We start from the raw sequence: 19140 nt of genomic DNA on the forward strand, positions 1-19140 counted from the left end.
GTGTCAGATCAGGCCTTAATATGTATAGTTACCACGAACAGTGCTATTACTTTTCTGCCTTGTACTCTTGTCTGTAATGAACTCAGTGTCTTGAATATTCAGTGCCTGCAATTCTTTGGTGAGAGGCAGAAAGAGTGGTGGAAAATGAGACTTGTGGTGCACATAGACCAGATGAAGAAGAGCCTTGAAGCCTGTGGCTTTCTTACTTCTTTCTAGAATTCATCCTAACCTCCTCAACCCTCTGTTTCCCCTTAGAGTTGTATTGCTTTCAAGGCATATCTCAAATATCAAGGTTTCCATGAAGCCCTGCTTGCGCTCACCCATCTGGTTTGGTTCTGTTCTTCAGATTGTAAGTTCTTTGCAGGCAGGAAGTATCTTGCTTATCTTATCACTGTAGCACCTAGGACAGTGCCTTGCAAATTGTAGGCTCTCCACAGATTTGTTGAATAAAATAAGAGAGTTGTCATGTTCTAGACTTAGGATATCTTGGTTTATTAGATGATAAATATTTCTTCATGCCAGTGCCAGTCTCTGACAGTCCTTCTACATATTTATTATTCTTCGATTCATATTTTGTTTTTGGAATGTGTCATTCAAAATTTCTTATTGTGAAATATTTTTAAAATACATAAAATAGAGAAAACAGTTTGATTCCCCATATATACCCATCATTCAGATTCAACAGCTATCAAGATTTTGCCATGTTTGCTTCACCTACACCTTTTTTTGTTTTTTTTATTTTTTTTATTTTTTATTTATTTTTTTTTTTGAGGCAGAGTCTCACTCTGTCGCCGGGGCTGGAGTGCAGTGGCCGGATCTCAGCTCACTGCAAGCTCCGCCTCCCGGGTTTACGCCATTCTCCTGCCTCAGCCTCCCGAGTAGCTGGGACTACAGGCGCCCGCCACTTCGCCCGGCTAGTTTTTTTGTATTTTTAGTAGAGACGGGGTTTCACCGTGTTAGCCAGGATGGTCTCGATCTCCTGACCTCGTGATCCGCCCGTCTCGGCCTCCCAAAGTGCTGGGATCACAGGCTTGAGCCACCGCGCCCGGCCACCTTTTTTTATTATTGTTGCATATATATATTGAGATAGGGTCTTGCTGTGTCTGTCTCCTAGGGTGGATTGTAGTGGCATAGTCTCAGTTCACTGCAACCTCTGTCTCCCAGGCTCAAGCCATCCCAAGTAGCTGGGACTACAGGTGCATGCCACCATGCCTAATTTTTTTTTTTTTTTTTTTTTTTTTTGGGTAGAGACAGGATTTTGCTCTGTTGCGCAGGCTGGTGTTGAACTCCTGAGCTCAAACAGTGCACTGCCTTGACCTCTCAAAGTGCTGTGATTACAGGCATGAACCACCACACCTGGCCGCTGCTGAAATATTTTAAAGCAAATCTTAGCTCTTAGGTCATTTCATCCCTACATTCTTAGTCAAGTACCTCTATACGTCTCACTCTGTTGCCCAGGCTGGAATGCAGTGGCGTGATCTCGGCTCACTGCAACCTCCGCCTCCCGGGTTCAAGCTATTCTCCTGCCTCAGTCTCCCGACTAGCTGGGATTACAAGTGCATGCCACCATGCCTGGCTAATTTTTGTATTTTTAGTAAAGATGGGGTTTCACCATGTTGGTCAGGCTAGTCTTGAACTCCTGACCTCGTGATCCACCTGCCTCGGCCTCCCAAAGTGCTGGGATTACAGGCGTGAGCCACTGTGCCTGGCCAAGACCTTTTCTTAGATAAACACACTGTTAACACCTAACAAAATTAACCGTTTCTTGGTATCATCTAATACCTGATCCATTCAGATTTCCTTTATTGTTTCATCATACTAATGGAATTAAAAGTAATTCTTTGATACCATCCGTGTTAAAATACCCCAAATTGACTCAACAATGTTGTTGTTGTTGTTTTCTGTCCCCAAACAGTCTGTTCTCAAACAGTGTTTTATTGGCGTATTCAAATCAGAATCCAAACAGAATACTGAAAAGACTCTTAGTATAGATCAGGGTTTCTCAGCTTCAACACTAATGGATATTTTGGGCAGGATGATTCCTTGTTGTGGAGGGACTTGTCCTGTGCGTTGTAGGATGTTTAGCAGCATCCCTGACCTCTACCCATTAGATGCCAGTGGTGCCCCCAGTTTGACAACCAAAAATGTTTCCACACATTGCCAGATATCCCCTGCAGACAAAATTGCTCTCAGTTGAGAACCCCTGACCTACGTCAGTCCCTCCTATTTTCTTTTTCTACCTCATGCCATTGAACTTGATGAAAAATCTGTGTTGGTTGTCTTGTAAAATATCTGACATTCTGCATTGTCTGCTTTTTCATGGTATCATTTGACTGGTTCCTCTGTCTTCCATGTTTTTTTTTTTTTTTAATTAGAAGTTAACTCTGGAACCTTCATTTAAGTTCAGCTTTCTTTTGGAAAGTGCTGCATTCCATCATGGGACACCCGATGCCTGGTTGTCCCACTGTTAGTAATGCCATTGGTCCCTCCACTGTAAAGCTTTCTGTCAATCTTGCATCTAATGTTTCAGTCTACTGGTTCATCAGTTGAAAGTCTTTGCCTAAGTAAATTATTTCATTAGACAGAGGTTGCAACCTGGTGATTTTTTTTTCTGCCATTTCTTCCACATTTACTATATAGTGTTCTATAAAGAAAAACTTTTGCCACAGATATTTGATTGGAAATACAGTTGGTATAGGAAGGACAAGATAAATACTTGATATTTTTCCAAGTGTTTTCTAGTTTTTTGGGTAAAGCGTTGATGATTTAATGGAATGTGTTTTTTGTTTGTTTGTTTCTGAGAGAGAGTCTTGTTCTGTCGCCCAGGCTGGAGTGCAGTGGCGAAATCTTGGCACACTGCAACTGCTTCCTGGGTTCAAACAATTCTGCCTTAGCCTCCCAAGTATATGAGATTACAGGTGCATGCTATCATGCCTGGCTAATTTTTGTATTTTTAGTAGAGACGGGGTTTCACCATGTTGGTCAGGCTGGTCTCGAACTCCTGACCTCAAGTGATCCACCTGCTTTGACCTCCCAGAGTGCTGGGATTATAAGAGTGAGCCACTGCACCGAGCCGGAATGTGTCTTTTTGAATAATTCATTTTTCTATATGTTTAAAGGACTGATTTATTTATTTAGTTAAAGCTGTTGGCTTTGATTAGTTTTTAGAGGTATCATTTATTTAATGTTTAAGTACTTACTAGCAACTATGTGCCAGGTACTATGAGTACTGTGCTTAATACTGGAGATGAACTGCCCTCATTGACTTCTTGTTTCAGTTGTGGGGGAAGGGAGAAGACATTTAGTAAGAGGAGACATACAGTGCTATGGGATTATAAAATAGCACTAGATTATTCCCCAAGGAACTGGCAAAGGCCAGTTGGTTTTTTTTTGTTTTTGTTTTTTTTAAAGTTACCACTGTATTCCCAGTACCTTGCATAGGATCTAGCACATAGGAGGTGGAGAACAAATATGTTTTAAATAATTGAATATAGCTGGGAGCTCTAACCTAATTAAAGAGGTTTCCCTTTGTAAAGTGATATTTTTTGTTTTTTATTTGTATTTTATTTTATTTATTTATTTTTTGAGATGGAGTCTCGCTCTGTTGCTCAGGCTGGAGTGCAGTGGCGCAATCTTGGCTCACTGCAACCTTTGCCTTCCAGGTTCAAGCAATTCTCTGCCTCAGCGCCCTCTAGTAACTGGGATTACAGGTGCCTGCCACCACGCCCGGTTGTATTTTTATCTTTTTTTTTTTTTTTTTTTTTTTTGAGATGAAGTCTCACTCCTGTTGCCCAGGCTGGGGTGCAATGGCGTGATTTCTGCTCACTGCAACCTCTGCCTCTAGGGTTCAAGCTTTCTTCTGCCTCAGACTGCCTCAGCTAATCCCAGCAGTAGCTGGGGTTACAGGCCCCTGCCACCACGCCCGAATAATTTTTGTATTTTTAGTAGAGACAGGGTTTCACCATGTTGGCTAGGCTGGTTTCGAACTCCTGACCTCAGGTGATCCGCCTGTCTCAGCCTCCCAAAGTGCTGGAGTTACAGGCGTGAGCCAGTGTGCCTGGGCTTTTTTTTTTTTTTTTTTTTTTTTTTTTTTTTTTTTTTTTTTTTTGTATTTTTAGTAGAGAAAGAGTTTCATCATCTTGTCCAGGCTGGTCTTGAACTCCTGACCTCGTGCTCCACCTCCTTCAGCCTCCCAAAGTGCTGGGATTACAGGCGTAAGCCCCCACACCAGGCCTATAAAGTGATATTTAAATGAACTCTAAAGAATAAGTAGGAGGACTGGGTGCTCACACCTGAGGAGTTCAGGGCCAGCCTGGGCAATTAAGTGAGACCCCCTCTCTACAAAAAATTTAAAAAACTAGCCAGGCATGGTGTTGCATGCCTGTAGTTCCGGCTACTTGGGGGTGGCTGAGGTGGGAGAATTGTTTAAGCCCAGGAATTCTCATGCCACTGCACTCCAGCCTGGGCAACAGAGTGAGACCTAAAAAAAAAAAAAAAAAAAAAAAAAAATGAGTAGGCCAGGTGCAATGACTCATGCCTGTAATCCCAGCACTTTGGGAGACTGAGGCAGGCAGCTCACTTGAGGTCAGGAGTTCAAGACCAGCCTGGCCAACATGGTGAAATTCTGTCTCTACTACAAATATAAAAAATTAGCTGGGTGTGGTGGTGCTTGCTTTTAATCTCAGCTACTTGGGAGGCTGAGGTGGGAGGATCACTTGAACCCAGGAGGCAGAGGTTGCAGTGAGCCAAGATTGCCCCACTGCACTCTAGCCTGGGCGACAGAGTGGGACTCCATCTCAATTAAAAAAAAGAAAAAGAATAGAAATTAACCAGAAGTTAGAGTTCAAAGAATTAAGTTCTGTAAGGCTCACCGAAAGCTCAGGGTGAGGATGGTAGGTATGAACTAGATCAGGGAAGGCCTGTAAGGACTTTATTCTAAGGGCAGTAGGAAGCCATTGAAGGATTTTGCATAGGTGAATGTGACAGATTGGCATTTTTGAAAGCTCACTCTGCTTGCAATGTGGAGAGTAGAATTAAAAGGAGCAAGAGTGATTTAGAGAGAATAGTTATTGAAGTAATCTAGGCAAGAGATAATAGTGGTTTGGACTTTGATGGTATTAGTTGAGATGGAGAGAAGTGGGAAGAGTGCAGAAATATTTAACTGCTAGAATCCACTTTGAGATTGAGTAGTTAGGGAGAGGGAGGCATCAAGAATGATTCTTAGGTTTCTGGGATGGGCTGCAGGGTGGATGGTAGTCAAATGTACTAAAACAGAAAAACCTAAAGGAGAAAGAGGAAGAACATTTCTGGGGGTGAGGGGAAAATGATGAGTTAAGTTTCAGACATAACTGAGTTTGGGGTTCTTGAGACATAGATTCCAAATGGAAATGTCCAGTTGGAAGTTAGATATAGCTCTGGAGTCTAGATGTAAGATCTGGGAGACATAGATTTGTAAGTCATCAGCATAAAAATGGTATTTGAAGACACAGAAATAAATGAAGCCTCTCAAGGAATGTGTGTAGAGTAAGAACTGAGGTTAAAGGACATTAAGCCTAGCTCCACAGAATAGCAGTATCTAAGGGAACCAATGAAAGAATGGCCAAATAGGTAGTCATGTTAGGTTGGTGCAAAAGTAATTGCAGTTTTTGCTATTTTAATGGCAAAACCACAATTACTTTGGCATCAGTGTGATAGATGGAAAATCAAGATAGTGGATAATGTGGTGCCATGCAAGTGAAGGAGCAGACTGTAGGAGGAGGGAGTTGTCAGCTGTGTCAAGTACTGCTGAGAGGTCAAGCAAGATAAAGACTGCGAGTTATCTTTTGCACCTACTGACATGTAGATTATTGTTGACCTTGGCAGGAGCAGTTTCATAGTGACTGAAGCCATATTGCATTGATTTGAGGAGTGATGGAAGGTGAGGAAATGGGGATGGTGAGTATAGACAACTCTTTCAAGAAGTTTGACTGAAGGAGAGAGAGAATGAGGGAAGGAACTGGAGGAATAGATGAAGTAAATGAGCATTAAAAAAAAAAAATAGATGAGGACTAAGCTTATCTGGTGACCCATATTATTACAGTAGAATGTGAATCTCAAAAATATTTAAGCCTGTTTTAAATAAATTTCTAAAATGGAAAGCCAATTCATTATTTTACCAAGTGTCCTCCTTGCCCCCTGCTTTAGAATGTAAGACATAGAACATTGTCTTATAGGCATTTATGATAACCTGGATAGGGAAGGTAATCTTCCAAAATTAATCTTAAAACATTACACACAAACACTCACCTCTTTTGTATTTCTCCACTTGGAAAATCATTTAGTATCTAGTTCATTACTAGAAGCAAGTGGTGAGTAAGTGCTTCCTGAGTAAATTAAAATCAACATCTTTTTTTTTTTTTCCATAGAGATGGGATCTTGCCATGTTGCCCAGGCTGGTCTGAATTCCTAGGCTCAAGCGATATTCTTGCCTCGGCAGCACCTTTCTTAGTAACAATATTTGTGACAAATACAAATAGTTCTACATTCTTTTTTTTTTTTTTTTTTTTTTTTTGAGATGGAGTATCACTCTGTCGCCCAGGCTGCAGTGCAGTGGCACGAGAATCTCGGCTCACTGCAACTTCCGCCTCCTGGGTTCAAGCAATTCTCCTGCCTCAGCCTCCCGAGTAGCTGGGATTACAGGCATGTGCCACCATGCCCAGCTAATTTTTGTATTTTTAGTAGAGACGGGGTTTCACCATGTTGGTCAGGCTGGTCTTGAACTCCTCACCTTGTGATCCTCCTGCCTTGGCCTCCCAAAGTGTTGGGATTACAGGCATGAGCCACCGCACCTGGCCAATAGTTCTGCATTCTTTTTTTTTTTTTTTTTTTTTTTTGAGACGGAGTCTGGCTCTGTCGCCCAGGCTGGAGTGCAGTGGCCGGATCTCAGCTCACTGCAAGCTCCGCCTGCCGGGTTTATGCCATTCTCCTGCCTCAGCCTCCCGAGTAGCTGGGACTACAAGCGCCCGCCACCTTGCCCGGCTAATTTTTTATATTTTTTAGTAGAGACGGGGTTTCACCGGGTTAGCCAGGATGGTCTCGATCTCCTGACCTTGTGATCCGCCCGTCTCGGCCTCCCAAAGTGCTGGGATTACAGGCTTGAGCCACCGCGCCCGGCTAGTTCTGCATTCTTTATGTTTGAAATCCCTTCATTCAATCTCATTTTAAATCTGACCTATACTATGATTTCCCTCTACCTATAAAACAACATCCCATATGAAATGGAGTTATCTGATAGGACATTCAGAAGAACTGGTGTTGTTAGCAAGTTCAGGCATGTGTTTTTCTTTCTAAAATAGGGATAATCACGCTTCTCTTAGGGTCACTAAGGACATTTGTGAGTGATACCATTATTATTTATTTCTAGAGCTTCAAAAATGTGCTGAAACCTATCCTAGGATTGAATTAGATCTGGTTACTACTTATAGGGTTCATATTAAATAGAAATTGACCTACAGGGCATACTGTCAGTACTTACATTATCCTCAACTTACAATGGGTTTATTGAGATGTAACCCCACTGTAAGTCAAAGAATATCTGTACTTTTACTATTCAATGTAAGAAAACAGCACACTTGGCTGGGCACAGTGACTCATGCCTGTAATCCCAGTACTTTGGGAGGCCGAGGTGGGCAGGTCACCTGAGGTCAGGAGTTCGAGACCAGCCTGGTCAACACGGTGAACACAGTACACACAGTGAATCAACAAGTACTTCAGCCCTTAACAAGTTCTTAACCCTGTTCTGGATCTAAGACAAAGCATGAAAATAGGTGATAAAGAAGAAGCTGATAAAGAATTTCGACCTGTACAGTTTTCATCCTGTACAGTCTTCATATCTGTAACATTGGCTTAGTTTGTGAAAGATAGTTTGCATCTTTGTATCTTTTAATAATGCTTTCAAAGCAACTTTTAAAAAGGAAACTTTTAACTTCTACTTAAAAGAGAATGAATTTATTGATTTTTTTTAAAACTGAAGGATAAGTCTGTTGAGGTTTTCAGTATTAAAATAATGGAAGAAAGTGTTTTAATGCGACATTGTTATTGACCTTCATGGTCAGTGTGCTGTTTTCTTTCTTTCTTTCTTTTTTTCTTTTTTTTTTTTTTGAGACAGAGTCTTTCTCTGTTGCCCAGGGTGGAGTGCAATGGCATGATCTCGGCTCACTGCAACCTCCGCCTCCCAGGTTCAAGGGATTCTCCTGCCTCACCCTCCGGAGTAGCTGAGATTATAGGTGCGTGCCACCACACCTGGCTAATTTTTGTATTTTTAGTAGAGGCAGGGTTTCACCATGTTGACCACGCTGGTCTCGAACACCTGACCTCAGGTGACCTGCCCGCCTCGGCCTCCCAAAGTACTGGGATTACAGGCATGAGCCACTGTGCCCGGCCAAGTGTGCTGTTTTCTTACATTGAATAGTAAAAGTACAGATACTCTTTGACTTACAGTGGGGTTACATCTCAATAAACCCATTGTAAGTTGAGGATAATGTAAGTTGAACATTTAATACACTTAGCCTACTGAATACCATAGTTTAGTCTAGCTATTAAATGTGCTCAGAAAATTTACATTAGGCAAAGTCATCTGACCACACAGTACACAGTAGAGTATTGGTTTTTTCTTGTTTGTTTTGTTTTCTTTGAGATGGAGTCAGTGCAGTGGTGAGATCTTGGCTTACTACAACCTCCACCTCCTGGGTTCAAGCGATTTTCCTGTCTCAGCCTCCCAAGTAGCTGGGATTACAGGCACCCGCCATCATGCAGTAATTTTTTTTGTTTGTTTGTTTTGTTTTGAGACGGAGTCTCTCTCTGTCACCCAGGCTGGAGTGCAGTGGCGTGATCTCGGCTCACTGCACCTCTACCTTCCAGGTTCATGCCATTCTCCTGCCTCAGCCTCCCAAGTAGCTGGGACTACAGGCGCCCGCCACCACGCCTGGCTAATTTTTAAATATTTTTAGTAGAGACAGGGTTTCACTGTGTTAGCTAGGATGGTCTCGATCTCCTGACCTCGTGATCTGCCTGCCTCGGCTCCCAAAGTGCTGGGATTATAGGCATGAGCCACTGCGCTTGGCCTTTATTTTTTTGTATTTTTGTAGAGACAGGGTTTCACCACGTTGGCCAGGCTGGTCTCGACCTCCTGACCTTAGGTGATCCGCCCACCTTGGCCTCCCAAAGTGCTGGGATTACAGGTGTGAGCCACTGCACCTGGCCCAGGATTGGTTGTTTGCCCTCATGAGGCATGGCTGACTGGGAGCCCAGGGCTCACTGCTGCTGTCCAGCATCACAAGAGAGTATCATACTGAATATTTTGAACCTGAGAAAAGATCAAAATTCATGGTATGGTTTCTACTTTCACACCATCATAAAATTGAAAAATCATAAGTTGAACCATTGTTAAGTTAGGGACCATCTGTAATTATATCCTGGGAGCTGATGATTATATGTATAATAGTTAAAACCAAAAAACCCAGTCATGGGTTAAATGTCAAGATAGAGTTCATGAGATGGAATTTGTTCTTCCCAATAGATTGGAGCAAGTTTCAGGTAATAGAAATGAGTGACTGAGAGGGAAGGGCTTCAGTTGATCAATAACCATTTATTGACATCCTACTGTGTGCTCCAGCACTATGCTTAACTACCAGATAAGATATAAAAAGAGCGGACGGCAGCTGTCCCCTAAGAAATATTACATTCTTTGAATGAAAAGTAGGTAACAAATCAGTATGTTTGGTGAGAAAAAGGTATATATCATGTATATTTAATGCATTTGTTTGCGTATGGAAAATTAGGGGGGTTATACTAGAAAATATTAACAGTGTAGGAAATGCTAGTTATCCAAAGATAATTGGATTAGAAAATAGGCAAGTAAAGTGAATTCATTTAACACAGGAACCAAATGTTTATTGTAAAACATAAAACATTTGATTGGGACCCAGTCTGGAAAAACAAAGCTCAAAGTGATAAGAATAAGCAGATTTTATATTTGATGGAATTGTTATAAATGAAATCATAGCCAAGTTTTAGAATGAACAAAAAATAAAGTGTAGATTAGGTTTCTTTGCTATAATTTTCGTGGGAAAATTGTATGACAACAGTATAGATCATCTTTTATTTCATTTTTTGACATGTTGAAAAAATACTTTAGGGATTTATTGATTTTTATAGGGACTGTTTTTCAACTTTTGGTATTCAGCCATTCTCTTATATAGTTTCTACTGTAAAGTACTGTTTGGTTGTTAACTGGTAGGACTTCTATCAGATCCTCAGCTGGAAGTAATAAGTTCCAGTGTTCTCCAACATCACTTTCTTAAAATACTACATCCATACAATTGTAGTAGAAACATATGCTTTTGTTAGTCATATAAGTATACAGAGCAGTTCATCAGTGAATATTTTTGTGTTATGATAACTTTTGGTTTTCCTTATGCAACCTTGTAACCATGGGAAATTATATAATACTAGGATAATGACACTCCTGTAATTTTTTTCTGATGGTGAGATTTCTTTTATTGATTTTAATTAATTAGTTATTACTTACCTGTGTAGTCAGTTTTTTTTATTTGAGATTTTTAAAGTCACTATAGACACTGAATTAGTGAATACTGAACCATTGCTCCTTGGGGAAATACAGGGTTCGGTTCCTGTGAGTCTCTTGTCATATTTTTATCAACTGATGAACACATAGCCTTGCTTATGTGTGTTTCTGTTTAAAGACACCTTATTTAGTACATATTGTTGATTTATTAACATTGTACTCATGGCCAGCAGTACTGTAGCACTTGCCCAAACAAAGCTGACCTAATACAGATCTTTTCTCTGTGAGACATAAGACTGCTTTCTTGCTCTCGGGACACCCCAGCTCTGTGCCTGGGGGCCATTTTAAACAGTGAAATCAACAAAAAAAAAGCACAAAAGTATGAAAAATGTGGCACTAAATAGACTGAAAAGGACACTTATTTATAGTATAGAGCTGGAACAAGAAGGCAGAGCATCACCTTGCGATTTGTCTCAGCTGGGAATGCACACATCAGGGGACTCATGTTTTTCACTGCTCTCCACATGTTTGTGAATGACTGGGAAAGCTCAGTGAGTATGGATTCTGGGTTTAGAAATAAATTTTAGGTTGGGCATGGTGGCTCTTGCCTGTAATCCCAGCGCTTTGGGAGGCCAAGTCGGATCACTTGAGTCCAGGAGTTTGAAACCAGCCTGGACAACATGGTGAAACCTGTCTCTACAAAAAATACAAAATTTATCCAGATGGTGGCACATACCTGTGGTCCCAGTTACTCGGGAGGTTGAAGCGGGAGGATCATTTGAGGACAGGAGGCAGAGGTGGCAGTGAGCCAAGACTGCACCACTACACTCAGCCTGGGTGACAGAGGGAGATGACCCTGTCTCAAAAAAAGAAAAATAAAAATTTTAGCAAGTAGGCAAATTTGCAAATACAGAATCCAAGAATAATGAGGATTGGCTGTATTTTCTAATATTTCCATACGAAGCTTATTGTTGTAATTTTTAAAACATGAAAGCACAAAATAAGCTTTCAGAAAATTACAGTATGAAAGATAAAACTAAGGCTTTTTTTTTTGGAGACGGAGTCTCGCTCTGTCACCCAGGCTGGAGTGCAGTGGCCGGATCTCAGCTCACTACAAGCTCCACCTCCCGGGTTTACACCATTCTTCTGCCTCAGCCTCCCAAGTAGCTGGGACTACAGGCACCCACCACCTCGCCCGGCTAGTTTTTTTGTGTTTTTTAGTAGAGACAGGGTTTCACCGTGTTAGCCAAGATGGTCTCGATCTCCTGACCTCGTGATCCGCCCGTCTCAGCCTCCCAAAGTGCTGGGATTACAGGCTTGAGCCACCGCGCCCAGCCTAAAACTAAGGCCTTTAAAATAAATCGAAAGCATTTTAAGAGACAGTATATTGGCCAGGTGCAGTGGCTCACACCTGTAATCCCAGCACTTTGGGAGGCCAAGGCTGGTGGATCACCTGAGATAAGGAGTTCGAGACCAGCCTGGCCAACATAGTGAAACCCTCTCTCTACTAAAAATACAAAAATTTAGCTGGGCATGGTGAGGGGGTGCCTGTAATCCCAGCTACTCGGGAAGCTGAGGCAGGAGAATCGCTTGAACCTGGGAGGTGGAGGTTGCAGTGAGACGAGATCACACCACTGCACTCCAGCCTGGGTGATTGAGCAAGACTCCATCTCAAAAAAAATAAATAAATAAAACACAGCATATTCTCTTATATGTGCATACATCTGAGTATGGTTAGACTAATGCCACAACAGGTGTTTAAAAGAGGGAAGAGACTGGATGCAGTGGTTCACACCTGTAATTCTAGCACTTTGGGAGACTGAGGTGAGAGGATTGTTTGAGCCCAGGAGTTCGAGACCAGCCTGGGCAACCCTGTAAGACCTCGTGTCTATAAAACATAAAAAGATTAGCTGGGTGTGATGGTGCATGCTTATGAACACAGCTGCTCAGGAGGCTGAGGAGGGAGGATTGCTTGAGCCTGGGAGGTCGAGGCTTCAGTGAGCCATGTTCAGGCCATTGTACTCCATCCTGGGTGAGAGAGCAAGATGCAGTCTTTAAAAAAAAAAAAGAAGAAAGAGAAGAGGGAGGAGCGCTGGAGGAGAAAGAGAGAAGGCAGAGAAGATAGGTAGTACTGTTCAGTTCTATTCATTAATTACAAGACCCGTCAATAAATCTGAACAAACTGAAGCCAGGTTAAAAATAAGTAGCTGTGAATACTAAAGGGATTTACCCTGATCATTTATCAAGTTCCAAAAGCATGTGTTTATTAAGAGTACAAAAGGGGCTGGGCGCGGTGGCTCAAGCCTGTGATCCCAGCACTTTGGGAGGCCGAGACGGGCGGATCACGAGGTCAGGAGATCAAGACCATCCTGGCTAACATGGTGAAACCCCGTCTCTACTAAAAATACAAAAAACTAGCCGGGCGACCTGGCGGGCGCCTGTAGTCCCAGCTACTCGGGAGGCTGAGGCAGGAGAATGGCGTGAACCCGGGAGGCGGAGCTTGCAGTGAGCTGAGATCCGGCCACTGCACTCCAGCCTGGGCGACAGAGCGAGACTCCGTCTCAAAAAAAAAAAAAGAAAAAAAAAGAGTACAAAAGCATGTTGAATTAGTATCTATGGTTTAATTTAAATGTATAAATTTGAGGAACTGAAATTTTTCTGTAGCCTGTGTTTAAGGTCTTGTTAACTTATTTGTCTTCCTCAGTCTAGCTTTGCCTTTTCTTACATATAGACACATGAACACAGACATAAAGATAGCTCCTTGTCAACACCAAGTTGCAGAGATACATGATTGTCAACAAGAATTCTCAAAAATTGTTTCTGTTGTAGGAACAGCAGCAGTATTGGTATCGACAGCACTTGCTCAGTTTGCAACAGAGGACAAAAGTTCATTTGCCAGGACACAAAAAGGGTCCTGTGGTAGCAAAGGATACACCAGAGCCGGTAAAAGAAGAAGTTACAGTACCTGCCACCAGTCAAGTTCCGGAATCTCCTTCTTCTGAGGAGCCCCCATTGCCACCTCCAAATGAGGAAGTGCCACCTCCTCTCCCACCTGAGGAACCCCAGGTAACCATATAATTAATTGTTTAGTGTTTATTAAATAATTTAACTTTTTTCTGATTCATTTATGTATACTTTTATCATAAATGGATATATATTTTTGTTTTTTAAAGTACCTAGAAAGTTGCATTTGAAATAATCAGATATCTGTTGTATCAGGTTTATTTATTTATTTATTTTGAGACAGAATCTCGCGCTCTTGACCAGGCTGGAGTGTAGTGGTGCGATCTTGGCTTACTGCAACTTCTGCCTCCCAGGTTCAGGCAATTCTCCTGCCTCAGCCTCTTGAGTAGCTGGGATGACAGGCACTCACCACAACGACCGGCTAATTTTTGTATTTTTTAGTAGAAACGGGGTTTCACCGTGTTGGCCAGGCTGGTTTCGAACTCTGGACCTCAAGTGATCTGCCTGCTTCGGCCTCCCAAAGTGCTGGCGTTACAGGCATGAGCCACCGCGCCTGGCCTGTTGTATCAGGTTTAGAAAAGGAAATTTTTCCTAGTTTGAGTGAAGAATTAGATACTCTTCTGAATTGAGTACCTCTAAGCACTAAAGGAAGATGCCAGCATATGTTCATAGTGACAGTACAGGGCAATAGTTGAGTGCTTGAGCTTTTAGAGTCCAGCTACCCAGGCTATAATTCAGGTACTGCCACTTGCTGGTAGTGACTGGGCAAATTTGATAACCATTCCGTGCTTCAATTTACTTCTCTGCGAAATGGGTGTATTCAGTAGTAGCTATCACATAGAGGTATTGAGGCATTAAATGTGATAATGTCACTCCTTGTCACTCAGCATAGTGAGTGGCACATGGGAGGTTCTCATATTGGTCCAAAGGTCATTGTTCTCCCAAGAGCCTTATATGAAGGGTTTATCAAACTATAATGGTTATATTGTAGTCCATCGGTGAAAAGTGACAAAAAAAGAAAGGGATTTCTCATAGAGTGAAAAGGTCTATAACTTAAGGTTCACTTGTTTTTGTTTTTTGAGATAGGGTCTCACTCTGTCACCCAGGCTGGCGTGCAGTGCTATAATCTCAGCTCACTGCAGTCTCAGCCTCCCAGGCTCAAGTGATCCTCCTGCCTCAGCCTTACAAATAGTTGAGACCCCTTTTCTTTTTTCTTCTCTTCTCTTTCTTTTCTTTTTTCTTTTCTTTTCTTTTCCTTTTCTTTCTTTTCTTTCTTATGGAATCTCACTCTGTTGCCAAGGCTGGAGTGCAGTGGTGCGATTTTGGCTCACTACTACCTCCGCCTCCCAGGTTCAAGTGATTCTCCTGCCTCAGCCTCCCAAGTAGGTGAGATTACAGGTGCCTGCCACCACGCCTGGCTAATTTTTGTATTTTTAGTAGAGACGGGGTTTTACCATGTTGGCCAGGCTGGTCTTGGACTACTGACTTCAAGTGATCTGCCCGCCTTGACCTCCCAAAGTTCTGGGATTACAGGTGTGAGGTGTGGTGCCCGGCCTGGTACCACTTTCTACTAGGAAAATTGTTGTCATATTTAGGAATAATAAGATTATTATTCTAGTGAAGACTATGGAATTTATAAACTCCTTTGTATTAGTGTCCGTAATAGTATACATAGAGCTATGTGTTTTATCTAAAGATAGAATAACTGTTCTCAATCCAAAAAGAACTAAAGATAACTGTGTTTGACAGTTAGATGTTTCTGAGTTGTAGGGATTCTGGACTTTATAATACATTTATAAAATATTTTTGGTTGCTGTTTTATGACTTACATAAAGATGTGTCCTCTTTTATCTTTAGTCTGAGGACCCAGAAGAAGATGCCAGGTTAAAGCAGTTGCAGGCTGCAGCAGCACACTGGCAGCAGCACCAGCAACATCGAGTCGGTTTCCAGTATCAGGGAATAATGCAGAAGCACACTCAGTTACAGCAGATTCTGCAACAGTACCAGCAGATTATACAGCCCCCACCGCATATACAGGCAAGTGCTTCCGTAGTCCACAAATAGGAAGTTGCCCCAAGACATTGAAATGATTTGTTATTCTTGAAAGATTTAAGTGTGAAAAACAAAAGATATCAACTGTTGACAATTAATTGTTTCCCAAGGGGTGCCCAAGTTCTGCCACATTACCTGGGGGACTGTGGAGGGATGGGTTATAGTAGAGTTTCCTGATCATGTCAACCCAGGCCAGATGTTAGCTTACTATTGCTAAGGGTCTTAAGAGCTGGGGATTTTTTTTTTTTTTTTTTTTGAGACGGAGTCTCGCTCTGTCGCCTGGGCTGGAGTGCATTGGCCGGATCTCAGCTCACTGCAAGCTCCGCCTCCTGGGTTTAGGCCATTCTCCTGCCTCAGCCTCCCGAGTAGCTGGGACTACAGGCGCCCGCCACCTCGCCTGGCTAGCTTTTTGTATTTTTTAGTAGAGACGGGGTTTCACCGTGTTAGCCAGGATGGTCTCAAACTCCTGACCTCGTGATCCGCCCATCTCGGCCTCCCAAAGTGCTGGGATTACAGGCTTGAGCCACCGCGCCCGGCCAAGAGCTGGGGATTTTAACCATATAGTTACAGGTTAACCTGTGTTTTGCCTATAAACTACTACAGTAACAGATAAGCAAAAAGGCCGAAAACAGCCATCACAAAAAAACCTAAGGAAATATACCATAAAAGATAAAGTGACTTAGGTACTTGTTTGTCTTGTATCTTTGAGGTGTAATGTTGTGTCTGTATATCTATAAGAACAGATCATTTTTCAAGTTCTTAAAATTATCCATATTAAAAACTTGAAAAATACTTATTGCTAAGATAGGTATTTGCTTTATTGTTTGGTTGGTTTTTCTAACTCTGTGGTAAGTCGTGTAAGCCAAAAGAAGGAAGAAGAAATCATCATCACTCAAAGAACTTGACAAACTTATTCTTAGCCTCCTAGTCTTTAGTGTTCTAATTTCCTAAAGTGTCAAATGCCCTTGATTCATCAAAATTTTAATCTATGATTAATTCTCTTAATATGAATATTTTGAAATAGTTTTTATCCTTTTATTTGTAGACCATGTCTGTAGATATGCAGCTGCGGCATTATGAGATGCAGCAGCAACAGTTTCAACATCTTTACCAAGAATGGGAGCGAGAGTTTCAGCTATGGGAGGAACAACTCCATTCCTATCCTCATAAAGATCAGCTTCAGGAGTATGAGAAGCAGTGGAAAACATGGCAGGGACATATGAAAGCCACTCAGAGTTATCTCCAGGAGAAAGTCAATTCATTTCAGAACATGAAGAACCAGTATATTGGGAACATGTCAATGCCACCTCCTTTTGTTCCATATTCTCAGATGCCTCCACCTCTACCTACAATGCCCCCTCCAGTGTTGCCTCCTTCATTGCCACCACCAGTGATGCCCCCTGCCCTCCCTGCTACAGTGCCACCACCTGGCATGCCCCCACCTGTTATGCCACCTTCTCTACCAACCTCTGTTCCCCCACCAGGGATGCCTCCTTCTCTCTCTTCTGCAGGGCCACCTCCAGTTCTCCCCCCACCTTCCCTGTCTTCTGCAGGGCCACCACCAGTTCTTCCCCCACCATCTCTCTCTTCAACAGCACCTCCACCTGTCATGCCCCTCCCACCATTGTCTTCAGCTACACCTCCTCCAGGAATACCTCCCCCTGGAGTTCCACAAGGGATACCTCCTCAGTTAACAGCAGCCCCAGTTCCACCAGCCTCCAGTTCACAGAGCTCACAAGTTCCAGAGAAACCTAGACCAGCACTGCTTCCTACTCCTGTGTCTTTTGGTTCTGCCCCACCCACAACTTACCATCCTCCATTGCAATCAGCTGGTCCATCAGAACAAGTGAATTCAAAAGCTCCTTTGAGCAAGTCTGCTCTGCCATACAGTTCATTCTCATCTGATCAAGGACTTGGGGAGTCTTCTGCTGCTCCATCTCAGCCAATCACTGCAGTGAAGGACATGCCAGTGAGATCAGGTGGCCTGCTTCCAGATCCTCCTAGAAGTAGTTACTTGGAAAGTCCAAGAGGCCCAAGGTAGGTCTGCTTTTTTCTCTCTTTTTTTTTGGTTTGGCTATGTTATTGATTTAGGCTGTTGGGTTCTCAATGGTATAAAAAGCTTCATTTATACAATTTTTATACTCTCTTTCTACTTATATTGTCTGCTTGTTAGACATCATGTATGAAATCTAGAAAAGGTAACATGCCCCCATTTCTTTGATGTCTGCTTTTGTCCTGTCTGTAGAGATTACAGTCCAGAATGAATGTAGTATTGTGGAGTAATGCTTATCATTTTATATTGACTTAGTAGCTTTAAAAATAATATTAAAGTTTATCTTTTTTTGCTTTTTCATTTGACAAATAATTGAATTAGCAATTACTATTTGTTAGATAATTTGTTAGTTGTTAGAGATAAAGATGAATAAGCCAATATTCTACTGGCTTGAGGCAATTAAATTTAGCATAAGTTAAGTAGGACTTTTATCCATTCAGCAAATATTTAAGTTCCTGCTCTTGTACTTAGAGCAGTGAATATAACAGAACGCATAAAATTCCTGCCCCCATGGAGCTTACATCCTTTATTTTTTTCCCAGTTAAGGAGATACTTCTGTTTTGCCAGAACCACATATTTAGAAAGAAAACAAATTGCTGGTGTGTAAGTTTTTTCTCTTTACCTTTTAAAAACTCTTAAGTTCATTTTTTCCAAGTTTGTAAAAATAGATTTTTCTCCCCAAGTTGACCTAAATGATAACTTTTCTATGGAAATTATTATTTTTTGAGGCAGGGTCTCACTTTTTCACCCAGGCTGGTGTGCAGTGATGCAATTATGGCTCAGTGCAGCCTCAACCTCCTGGGTTCAAGCAGTCCTCCCACCTCAGCCTCCTAGGTGGCTGAGACCAGAGGCACGCACCAACACATCTGGCCAGTTTTTTAAAAATGCTTCATAGAGATGGGAGTCTTCCTATGTTGACCAGGCTGGTCTCAAACTCCTGGGCTCAAGCGATCCTCCTGTCTTCGCCTCCCTGCCTGCCTTGGCCTCCCAAAGTGCTGGGATTACAGGCGTGAGCCACCACACTCAGCCAGAAAAATACTTTAGTCAGTTTTTTTCTCAGTTGGGAATTGTAATAGAAATGCATACTTCTTATGCAAAATTCAAACATTACAGAAAAGTGTAGAAAAAAGTGAAAGTCACCTAATTCTACCATCTGGAGAGAATCATTTTAAAAATATATGTTACAAAAATGGGATCATACTGAGTAGATTATCTTGTAACTTATTTTTCCACCAATCTGCATATTGCTTAGATTTCCATCTCAATGGATCTACATCATCATTTTTTTTCAACCTCATTTTAACATTTGAAAACAAAATATCTTTTATTCCCCAAGTTTATAATTCTGAATGCAGTGTGGCACAAAAAACTCCACAATCAAAGTTAAGAGAAAGGGGCAATTAACATGAATTCCTCTGTGTACCAAGAAGCCTTGCTGGAGACTTTACACACATTATTATCTCATGGGAGTTTTCTCAACAACCTGTGAAGTAGGCAGATTATTCTG

At 41.9% G+C, this 19140-nt stretch overlaps 1 protein-coding gene across 3 annotated transcripts in view; it reads left to right on the top strand.

The window, feature by feature from the left end:
- The window catches only part of YLPM1 (YLP motif containing 1), a 75793-nt gene that overhangs the window by 2379 nt on the left and 54274 nt on the right, over window positions 1–19140 (top strand). For all 3 annotated transcript variants that reach the window (XR_004057239.1, XM_030930086.1, XM_010382646.2), the window contains exons 2-4: window positions 13394–13630; window positions 15386–15565; window positions 16626–17617. Coding sequence is in view for 2 of the 3 variants with exons in the window: in XM_030930086.1 (XP_030785946.1) it covers window positions 13394–13630; window positions 15386–15565; window positions 16626–17617 (1409 nt within the window). In the remaining variant the exon portion in view is untranslated. The remainder of the gene's footprint in view (window positions 1–13393; window positions 13631–15385; window positions 15566–16625; window positions 17618–19140) is intronic.

Source organism: Rhinopithecus roxellana, chromosome 5 (assembly GCF_007565055.1).
Source record: "Rhinopithecus roxellana isolate Shanxi Qingling chromosome 5, ASM756505v1, whole genome shotgun sequence".
Classification (NCBI taxonomy): Eukaryota; Metazoa; Chordata; class Mammalia; order Primates; family Cercopithecidae; genus Rhinopithecus; species Rhinopithecus roxellana.